The sequence below is a fragment of the Brachionichthys hirsutus genome, chromosome 4, assembly GCF_040956055.1.
Source record: "Brachionichthys hirsutus isolate HB-005 chromosome 4, CSIRO-AGI_Bhir_v1, whole genome shotgun sequence".
Lineage (NCBI taxonomy): Eukaryota > Metazoa > Chordata > Actinopteri > Lophiiformes > Brachionichthyidae > Brachionichthys > Brachionichthys hirsutus.
The window spans coordinates 14,995,046-15,006,208 of record NC_090900.1 but is presented as its reverse complement, the minus strand read 5'-3'; the positions used below and the strand labels follow the sequence as shown (position 1 = coordinate 15,006,208).

The window sequence follows — 11,163 nt, the reverse complement described above, 5'->3', positions numbered from 1 at the left end:
CCCCCGTCTGTCCCCGCCCTGTCCCCCGCTGTCTTCTCCGCGTCCTTGGAGAAGTTGAAGAACAAAAAAAAAAAGAAAAAAGAACAATCCTGACCCAACAATGAGAAGTTCGGTGAGTTGATCTGAAGTCATAAAGCATCTGAACCCGTGTCGTGTGTGTGTCCGTGTGTTTATATACCGTTTTCTCTTTGCTCTGGGGGACAGACGGACATCCCGACGGCGCCGACGTCTGGCCGGCTGGCCGTCATGTGGGACTGAACCCCGAGGAGCATGTTTGGGCTGAGCAGTTCGGTTCTCACATTAACGCCAGCGACTCGGAGAGGAACGCGAACCAGCCGAGACTGAACATGGGCTCCCACTACAAGAGCCCCGGCTTCCACGCCGGGGGCCCCCCCGGAGCCGTGGAGCCCGGCATGGGCCCTCTGGGCGAGCCCAGATGCTGGGGCTCAACATGAACATGAACGGCGAGCCGTACGGGGGCTTCCACCCCCGGGGGCACTCGGACATGCACGCCGCCGGCGGGCTCCAGCAGCAGCAGGGACCCATGCACGGATTCTTTAACAACCAGCAACCTCATCAAGGACACCCTCACCCCCACCAACCTCACCCTCATTTCGGGGGGAGTTTCGGGGCCCGGAGCCGGGCTCCTCGTGCCTGCATGGCGGCAGGCTAATGGGCTACAACAACAACGGGCTGGGCCCCCAGCAGGGCTTCGGGGAGGGGTTTGATCCTCTAGCGGAGGGGCCGGCGGGGGACGGCTTCCCCCAGCAGCAGCAGCAGCAGCGGCCCGACTTCCAGCACCACGGCCCCCCCCAGCGGCAGCCACGCCGTCCCCGCCCCCTGCCTCCCCCTGGACCAGTCGCCGAACAGAGCGGCGTCTTTCCACGGTCTCCCTTCCTCCTCCTCCTCCTCCTCCGAGTCTCACGCCTGGAGCCGCGGCGGATGCCCACTCAGGGGGGGGTGGAGGGATTAGAGTACAGCTTCCCCAACGAGCCCCCGTCTGGACATTTTGACGTGCACGTATTCTCCCCGTCAGAATCGGAGTCTCAGTTGCCCCACTTCGGGCCAGGACGGCCGGTCCCTAGCGGGAATTTCCCAGCGAACCCTGGCATGCCCCGGACGGCGGGCATGCAGGGCGTGTCCAAAGGACACCAGCCCCGCCGCAGCCCCCGCAGCCCCCGCAGCCCCAGCACGGAATGTTTTTGAACGTTTTGGAAACGGTCGGAAGGTGCCCGTGGGAATGGAGCCGGGGGTCAACGCAAGACATCCTCTCATGCAGCAGCAGCAGCAGCAGCAGCAGCTGGCTTGGTAGCTCGACAGAACCCGTGCCCCCCCGGCCTCCCGAGACCCCCCCAGGCTGAGCCCGGCTCCACTAACCCTAACATTCTGGACGGAGGGGTCATGATTCCCGGCCAACACAACCAGTTTGAATATCCCATTCACAGACTGGAAAATAGGGGGCTGAACCCCTACGGCGAGCCCATGTTTAATATGCAGCAGCAGCAGGCTCCGCCCCCCTCCCAGCAGCCCCCAAACCAGCGGCTGCAACACTTCGACTCTCGTATATCAACATGGCAAAAAGGCCAAGGTTCGACTTTCCCAACGCGCACGGCGGCGAGAGCTGGTGCGGCGGCATGGAGAGCCACCTGTCCCCCTCCGCCTACCCCGGCCTGCCTGGGAGTTCACCCCCCCCCTGAGCGAAGGGTTCCCACCGGGCCCCCTGCAGCACCCGGGCCCCGAGCAGCAGTCCCTGCAGCAGCGCCAGAACGCCGCCATGATGATAAAACAGATGGCGTCACGCAACCAGCATCAGAGGATGAGACCGCCCAGCCTGCAGCAGCTGGGTCACCACGGCGACGTGCCCCCCGGCCCGCTGGGTCACGGGGGCCCGGTCGGGAGCATGGCTCAGCCCAGCTTCGATAGGGAGGCCGGAGGCAGGATGCCCAACATCGATGGACAGAGTCCTCACGTGACGCAGAGAACTCCTGGTTCCAAGGGCCCACCCACCCGGGGAGATGATGTCACGGCGTCTGGGCGGAGCAGGAAGTGAATCGGGGCCCCACGACATGGCGCTGCAGCAGAACGGGGGCGGGATGATGTTCCGGCCCGGCATGGGCATGCAGGAGCCCATGAGGATCCGGGAGACGGGCACTCTCCGGGCATGCACTCGCAGTTCGGCGGGAACATGGGCAACCTGTCCCAGATGCAGTCCCCGGGGGCGGGGGTGGGGGCGGGGCACCCGAACGCCCCCGCGGAGCGGCGGCCGGCGGACTTCCCCGCACCGCCAATGGGGGCTCAGCCTACATTCCCCTACGGGGAGCTAACCGTCAGGGGCCAGCCCACAGCGCTCCACAGGGGGTGGGCACCCCGCCGGGGACCTACCCCCCCCAGCCCGAGTTCCCCCCGGGCCAGCGGGCGTCCGTCAGCAAGCTGGGAGCGCTGTCCCTCGGGAACTTCAACAAAACCAGCGCCAAAGACAGCGTCTTCGGCCAGAGCTGCCTGGCGGCGCTGTCCACCGCCTGCCAGAACATGATCGCCAGCCTGGGGGCCCCCAACCTGAACGTCACGTTCAACAAGAAGGGCCAAAACGAGGGCAAGCGAAAACTGAGCCAGACGGAGCAGGACATGAATGGCGCCGCGTCCAACGGACGGGCGGCGCCGGGACAGAATACTTCCAGGGCGCCGGGAATAGCAACGCCAACGCTAAGCCTGCAGGTCAAAGTCAGACGGTGCAGGGGGAAGCCAGCGCCCTCTCCCCGAATTACAACATGGACGCCACCCCGTGCGGCGAGGGGAGGGCAACGACAGGGAGCGGGAGAGGGAGGGGGAGGAGAAAAAGAGACAGCGGCCACGTGAGCCCGGGAATGTTTTTCTCCTCTGACAACGGGAACCCTGTCGTAAGTCCGGGCCAGCCGACCCCCTCGGCTGGCGTCGGGGAGAGGGGGGGCGGCACGCCTCACGAGAAGCACCTCCAGTCGCCCCCCTGGGGGAAAGGAGGCGACCTGATGTTGGGGGACCAGGCCGACCTGATGTCCTCTCTGGACAGCGGCATTCAGAGCGTGGCGAAGTCCGACGGCAGCTCGCCGCGGGTGGACTTCCCCGACGACGTCGGCACCCACTACGGGAACGAGGACGAGGTGTCCTCCAGCTCGGACGCAGGGGGGGCCCCGCCGGCCGCCAAGCCCAATCGCAGCCCCGCCATCTCCGGCTCGCCCAAAATGCACGGGCTGCTGAACGGACAGAAGCCCCCCCCGGGCGTGGGCGTCAGCACTCACTCTACCTCGACGCCAGACGGCTACGGGCCGAACGGCGGCGGGGGCCCGGGGCCCGGCGGGGCGAGCCACCCGGGCACGCCCGCGGGGGAGCAGGTACGCACGCCGTCCAGCACCTCCGGGCAGGAGGAGGTGCATCCTCTGGAGATCCTGCAGGCCCAGATCCAGCTCCAGCGGCAGCAGTTCAGCATCTCCGAGGACCAGCCCCTCGCCATGAAGAACGGCAAGAAGAGCGGCGACTGCCCCCCCCAGAGCGGGGACGGTGAGCTGGCGAGCTGCAGCCCGGACGGCGGCAAGGGCCCGATGGGCACCATCGACCTGGACACCCTCATGGCAGAGCAGCACGCCACCTGGTACGTGCCCAGCGACAAGGCCATGATGGACGGGTCCGAGGACGACAAGGCGGGGGGGCCGTGGGAGAAAAGCAAGAGCCAGAGCAGCAGCAAAGAAGGTAAATGAACCCCCCCCTCCGCGGGATTATTATTATTACTTAATAAACGGGTCGGCCTTGAACGCAGCATCCGGTCCCGGTGACGGGAGAGACGGAGTCCGTTTTGCGCGCGCAGTGAGAAGCCGCGTCTGGAGCGACGTAATAAATCCATCAGGGAGAGAGAGAGGCGGAATTATTCCGGTTCATTTCGCTCCGCGCTGATCCGGATGGAGCCGGTTTAAACACCGAACCGGACCGGACCGGAACCGGACCTGCTGCGCATTTTCATCAAGTTGTCGCGCGTCAAAAGGAAAGTCAACATTTCCTGCGCGTCTTTATCTCGGTTTTCAGGGTGAACAACTACACGGAGAAGATTAATGGCTTTCTGGGGACGTGCTTTGCCCCCCCCCCCTTTGTTACGTTTTGTTTTTATTGATAAAGCTGCTGAGACAGCATCGAGTTTAGATTTGTATAAAGTTAAAATTATCAATCAGGTTTAATTTTATTTGATTGAAGGATTTTTAAATGTTTTTTTTATCATCACTTTTGTTGTTTTTATTTCTTATGATCACTTTTGTCGCTTCAAAATTAATTTTGTGATTAGATATATTATATTAAAATAATTTTTGTAAAAAGTTTCTGCAGTAAAACTGGAATCTCTGGAGCGGAACGTTTCTAGTTTCAGGACGGCTCAGCTCCACGTTTCCATGGTGATTATAAATCAATATATAGATAAAATATGATCAATAATTACTGTCACCTGCACGTTAATTTCATCATCATAGTCTTCATCGTCTTCTTATAATTATAATAAAAATTATTCGAATTATTATTGTAAACGTTTTATAATGTTGCTATAAAAAATGATATTTTTAGATGTTTATTGTTATTTTAATATATTTGTAATATATTTTTTATATTGCTGCTTAAATTCCAACAGAAAAAAAAAAGATCCTTTAATTTTAATTGTAATCACACAATTGGATAAATTGTATATTTGATGTTGATTTTATTTCTTTATTTCTTTATTTTTCTTTTTTTACGTTGGTGATTTAATAACTAATTAAAATAATTCGAACGGACTTGAGAATAAAAAAAATCCCCCGTCAGGTTGAATCTGATTAAAATAAAACTGCGTCAGTAATATTGGTGAATATTGGTGAATATTGGTGAATATTGGTGAGCGCTCCCTGCTCGTCTCTTTGTTCTGATCGGCGCCGCGCAGCGAGTGTCGGGAGCGCGCGTTGCGCGGCGCCTGCGTGGAGTCCAAGGCGCATTGTTTCTGCGCGCCTGAGCGCACCGTGAGGAAAGCGGCACCGAGACCGGACTGCAACTTTCTCACCCCCCCCCCGCCCCGCCCCCCCTTTAATAATCAATAGAAAAACAAGAAGCAGCGTTCACATTAATTTGATTCTTTTTACGTCACAATGACTCAGCAGCTGATGACGATTCATGTTTACTCACCAAAGAGGGAAAAAAGAAATGAATGGAGAACTGATCACATGATCACTTCTGATATTGATTAATGAGGATTCAGGCAGACAGCTTATGAATTCAATAGATATTTAAATGTGGTCCGACCCCCCCCCCCTCCTCCTCTCCTCTTATCTCCTCCTCTCCCCGGCCTCCCTGCGTGGACACGAGGCTTGCAGCTCTGCAGCGATCGATAGCTAGTTAGCACAAATCACGGCTCCTGACAGTTTCTCATTTGAGTGCTTCAGACAGCAAAGATGGGGGGGGGGGGGGGGGCGGGGTGGGGGGGGGGTGCGTTTGGGGGGGGGGTTGGGATTGGATCTGATGCTTGAGCTGCACACAAAGCAGCAGCGTAACACAATGATTTAGGATGTCACAGCCCATGGTGACGCTCCGCCCACCGGCCTGGTGAAGCTCCGCCCACCGGCCTGGTGACGCTCCACCCACCGGCCTGGTGACGCTCCGCCCACCGGCCTGGTGGCGGTGCTGAACAGGAGCGTGACTGGACAGAAACCAAAGCAAAGCAACGCCGGTTGTGAGGTCATGATAAACGCTAATTGGGGCGTTGATTTAAGATCGATCGTTTGAGTTTTATTTGTTGGAAGTGGAGGCGGAGCTCATGCGTTTCGTTTGGGTTGTTGACGGCTTGAGGATGTAAACAGGTGCTTTTCTCTGCTGTGTTGTCTTCAGTGATGGGGGGGTGGGGGGGTGGAGGAGGCGTGGCTCAGGGCTCTGTTCTGGGGCCCCTGAGAGGTGGAGTTGTGTTCAGATCGCCGTTTCACTGATTTCCTCCGAGTGCGCAGACGTCTTCTCCTTCACCTCCTCCTCCTCCTCCTCAAGCACCCTTCCTTCTTTGGTGTCACTCCGCCCCCCCCCCCCCCCCCCCACGCTCTTCCTCTTCCTCCTCTTCTGCGTATCGCAGCCAGAAGCCGGCCGTTCGTCTGGGAACCTTGATAACGGTCGACCGGCGGGTGTAGGAAGTGATTCAGTTATTTTTATTTTTACACTTCTTTTTCTCCCCCCCCCACATCAGCTCAGTTAACCCCCCCCGGTAAACGGTTCTGATGGCTTCACGTCTCTCTGACAGAAACGAGGGAAGGTGCATCTTTATCTTGCCTCCTAGAATGAGTTTTGACGTCTCCTAAAAGAAGAAGAAGGTGATTGGCATGTGAAAGGGGGCGGGGTCTGTTACGGAGACGCCTGTCTCAGGTGTGTCACCGCATGGAACACGCCCGTTCCGTGTGCTTCAGGGCGCCGGTAACGGTCGGAGGAGGCCGTTAGAGGCTGGAGGCGTCAGGCCTTTTTGCTTCCCTGGGAACAGAAGCTCATCCGCGGTTTGCCCCCCCCCCGCCCCAGGGAAAAGGGAGCCGGAATAAAATACAAACCTGCCCCAGCATGTGGTAAACGTTATCTTCAGCTGCACGCTCCAGCCTCTGTCCACTTCCTGGGAGGAATCCCGGAATTGGGATCCGCCCGGAGGTGCTTTTAGGGGGGGGGTATAAAGGTGTTTGCGAGTCAGGTTCTCGAGGTGAGGCTGTCGTCACGCTGCCAACAGCGGTTATGTCGTTAGTCTTACGTCGTCAGGAGCCTTTAATTTGGATTGAGGAACTGAGAAATGAGTTCTGACACATGGAGCCGAGATGAGGAGAGAGAGAGATGGAGAGAGGGAGAGAGAGAGCGATGGAGAGAGAGAGACTGATGGAGAGAGAGGGAGAGAGAGCGATGGAGGTAGAGCGATGGAGAGAGAGAGAGTGATGGAGGGAGAGAGCGAGAGAACATCTGTAGTTTCGCTCGTGAGCCGAGGAGCTGGGTAACGGCTCCCATTTTCATTTATGGAAGACAAAATAATCCCCCCCCCCCCCCCCCCCAGATGCTGGACGACTGTTCAGTCCCGTCTCCACGGCGATTTAAGAACATATTTACAAGTTATTCATCTTTATTTAAATGAACCTGCTCCGTGTTTATGTAAGAAAAACACACATTTTTAATTTAATCAATTAGAAACAAAAAGACATTTTTCTCTTCTTTTTTTTCCCCCGTCGATTTGATTGGATTAGAAAACACGGAAAAGAAAGGGAACGCCGGAGCGCCGAGTCAAATAGAGACGGAGAAGTAGATCAATGCGTCAGCGAGTCGGACGACACGCCGGACAGGTCCTGGACTCGGCTGCGAGTTACGGGGGAGGCACTAAATCACTTCCTGTGTTCTGATGTGCGTGTGTTTCCTGTGTGTGTGTGTGCGTGTAGGTAACAAATGCCCGCCTGGGCAACTTTTTTTTTTTTTTTTTACAATGCAGGCTGGAGAACAGAGAGGAAATTCAAAAACCAAAATAACCCTTGTGCCCCCCCCCCCCCCCCCCCCCCCCCGGCTCCCTCCAGATATCCTCCCTGCTCCGAGGGAAAGGTCACACTATGGTGAGGGTTGGAGGGAGCCTCACATGCCCCCCCCCCCCTTCTACAACCTTTGGGATAGACGGGACAGTTAGCCTCTTCAAGCACGAGGGATAATACACGATTCTGCTTTTAGAATTAGAGAACATCTTTCCTCCTTCCTGGTTTTTGTTATTTTTGTCATTCCGGTTTTCCTCCTTCGGAACGTCGACGGAGCTTTTTCTGCTGACAGAGACGGCGACAGCGGGAGTTGACCTGATGTCACACGCTGTCATCGGAGCGGACGCCTTCGGGTGTTTTTGTCAGCCAGCGGAGCATCCTGATTGGTGCGGTTGGAGCTCAGAGGGAGGGGGGGGGGGGGTCAGAGGTGAACTGTCGTCAGCTCGGGAGAGAAAGGGATTGTGGGTCCTGGGAAATCAATGTGACGGCTTTAAGCTTGAAGCCCGACATTTTCTCCACGCCGGCGCTCTTTGTTTCGTTTTGGAAATAGTTACAGCATAAAGTTTTTTTTTTTTTAAACTGTTGTCATTTATTATTAGTAAAAAAAAAAAAATTGTTTGTGCGTAAATTACAAGTAAACAACTGTTTACCTGTGTGGGGTGTTTGCTGTGACGTGTAAATCCCAGCTTTCCTATCTCTGTGTGTGTGTGTGTGCGTGTGTGTGTGTGTGTGTGTGTGTGTGTGCATGTGTGTGTGCATGTGTGTGTGATTAAATAACATGCAGAGTGAGAGATGCTGCGATATAAATGCATCATATTAAATCCGACATTTACTTGACGCGTCGCCATGGCGATGTCATCTGGCTGTAATGCGGTTTGGGACGTTAAGGTGTGTTTGTGTTTGCAGCCCCGGTCTTTATTAGGTGCCCCCCCCCCCCATAATATCCCATTATTGAGGTTTTACGGCGGGTATGAATTCTGCGCTAACACGCGGAACAACGCGGATCTCGTTATAAATGCATAAAAAGGTTTCCCTGCTTGTAAAACGTCACGGCGATTTGGGAGTGAGACTCGAGCGATGGAGAATTTCACAGCGGCGTTTCCACTTCGGCGCCGCCGCCGTGGAAAATGGAGACAATTTAAGGCTCGTGTCTGGATGTTTCCATAAAATCACATCCCTTGGATGAGTTTAATCCTGCTGTGGTCAAGTTCGGCTCCTTTTACACGTTTTATGATGAAAAGTAAAATCAGTGAAGATAAAAAGACTCTGTGTGTGTGTGTGTGTGTGTGTGTGTGTGTGTGTGCGTGCGCACGCGTGTGTGTTGTCAGCTCGCCGTGCGTCAGCGGCGAGCCGGGGGAACGCTTGGCTGCCCATTCAGGCCGGCGTGGCCCCCGCTGCGCCCGGCTAGTGTCAGCCGGCGGCGGGCGCTGGAGGGCACGGCGCTCGGAAGACAGGGTGTGAGTGGGTGGAGGAGGGGGTGGCGCCGGCAGTGGGGGGGGGGCCTCCGCCACGCCGAGGTGTACGACTGGACCCTCTGGCGAATGTTAGAGCCTGTCACCACCAACGCCGCTTTAGATCCTCAGTCCTTCCCTCCCCCGCTCCTCCTCATCCTCCTCCTCCTGGGAGGGAGACGGAGAAATTCACAGAGACGGACATTCAGAGGGAAAACCTAACGGGGAACATCGGGAGGTTTGGCTGCCTGACCTTTCCTCAACCCCCCCCCCCCCCCCCACTTTTCCGTTCCAGTGGTTGCAGCCCAGACAGGCTGGGGTGGGGGGGTCCTCCCTCTCCTCCTCCACCTCCCTGGTCATCCTGGCCGCCCGGTCTGGATGGCGTTCTCCTCCCTGGGTCTGGGAAAGCAGCAATGGGAGATATGAAAGCAGGAGAGAAAAGGAGGAGCAGGTTCAGGGACGCTGAGGAGTCTGCCGTACTCCTCTCTGCTCTGAGGAGAACAGCTTCGTGATCGTGCGTGTCGCTCCGGGCTTTGAGCGGCGGGTCCGTTCGCCAGCCCGGAGGGGCGGCGAGGAGACGGGAGAATAATCTCACCTGGCTTTTCTTTCTCCGTGCTTCGGGCTCCCTCGGAGGCAGGAGGAGCAACACGGAGCGTCGCTGTCGCGCCTCCTCCTGTTTTTAACTTCACTTCCTGTCTACGTCAATCTGCTTCCTGCCCGTCTCGGGGCCGATGCAGCGATGAGGAGGCCTCATTGATTGGGGGGGGGGGGCGGGGGGTAAACGACGCTGGTTCCATTAAAAGCGTGTGTTTTAAGCGGCTCATCTGTACCAGCTTCCATTAACCCCTTCCTCTCCGCGTTTTCCTGCAGATTCCGAGCTGTCCCAGAGCAAAGCCGGAGCCGGCGCCCCGGGATCTGGAGGAGGCGGGGGCGGGGGCGGGGGCAGCGGCGGGAATCACCTGCAGTGCCTGTCCGTCCACTGCACAGACGAGCTGGGGGACAGCAAGGGCCGAGGGGGGCCCGTCTCGTCCTGGCGTTCCCTCCACTCCGACATCTCCAACCGATTTGGAGCTTTCGTGGCGGCGCGGACTTGAGCTGAAAGTTAAGACGAACTGTCAGAGACTAATGACGATGACGATGATGAAGATGATAAGGTGTCGATGAGCAGCTCCTGCCTCTTCAGGGACAGAGACGTTTCCGCTCATAAACACACACGCGCACACACACACACACACACACACAAATACCGTGTTTTTTTCAGATACAAGCGGTCCCACTTTGAGACGATGCAGCGGCCCGTCTGGAAAACCTCAAACTGATATTATGTTTTTGTTTTATTTTCTTTGTTAAAGAGGAATGAATAAAGAAATGTTAAAGGAGGAGAATTCTAAACAAGAAGAAGAAGAAGCTCTGTCGTCTTTGGCTGAGGGCGTGTACCTGTGTTGGGTCCCACATGCACCTCCCCTTCTACACACGCACACACACACACACACACACGGGATAACTCATGAATGTAAACGCAACCTTTTCCTCGTAATAATGATGATGATTAAGAGCTTTGTCATTTGGGATTTTGCTCTTCTCCTCTTCCCCGTGAGCTTGTCCGACGGTACACGCCTTCACCTGACGGGAACTGAAAAAGGAGGCGGATGGATTGTTTAATAAGGAAATTGGGGAAAAACAAAAAAGACTTGGTATTGCACATGTATAATAAGAGAAAATTTGCTGTGTGTTAGGCAATCTTGTAATCTTTAAATAAAGCTTCTGTTGAATTTGAATTTCTGAAACAATAGATGGAGGACTGTGACGGCGATTTACAAACGGATTTTTGTTTGTTTCTTTTTTTTTTTAACATGTAAAGTGCAGTCGTCTGTTTTCCTGCATATTGTATATATCTGTATATGTTTTATTGAGTAACTAAATAACAATAAATATGACGTTAAAGGTGGCGACGGCTTCTCTTCGCTGTCGGGATTAGGCAGCGTGACACACACATGAACATCGCCCGACAAGCATGCAGGGAAGGCATTAAAGTGAAAACGAGGCCTCCTGCTGGATTAACGAGCCGAGCCGATTAATTCCGTGGACGCCTGCTCGTGTTTCACCCCAATCCTTCCTGCAGCTAATAAATCAGCGATCAATGAAAACTTCCAGAAACCTTAAAGTTAAAATCCACGTCTTCCGTGCTCTTTGCATTCAAACGCTCC

The 11,163-nt window shown here is 55.6% G+C and overlaps 1 protein-coding gene across 1 annotated transcript; it reads left to right on the top strand.

Annotated features, from left to right (window-relative positions):
* The first annotated feature begins 223 nt into the window (after window positions 1–223).
* On the top strand, window positions 224–10,904 carry LOC137893022 (transcriptional activator MN1-like). Its single transcript, XM_068738449.1, is given in 16 exon segments — window positions 224–432; window positions 435–626; window positions 629–807; window positions 809–923; window positions 926–1,158; window positions 1,161–1,197; window positions 1,200–1,297; window positions 1,300–1,558; window positions 1,561–1,677; window positions 1,680–1,973; window positions 1,976–1,996; window positions 1,999–2,133; window positions 2,136–2,312; window positions 2,315–2,647; window positions 2,650–3,723; window positions 9,827–10,904. Coding segments are annotated over 16 exon segments (3,573 nt in total). The 5' UTR covers window positions 224–347; the 3' UTR covers window positions 10,051–10,904.
* The last annotated feature ends 259 nt before the right edge of the window (window positions 10,905–11,163 follow it).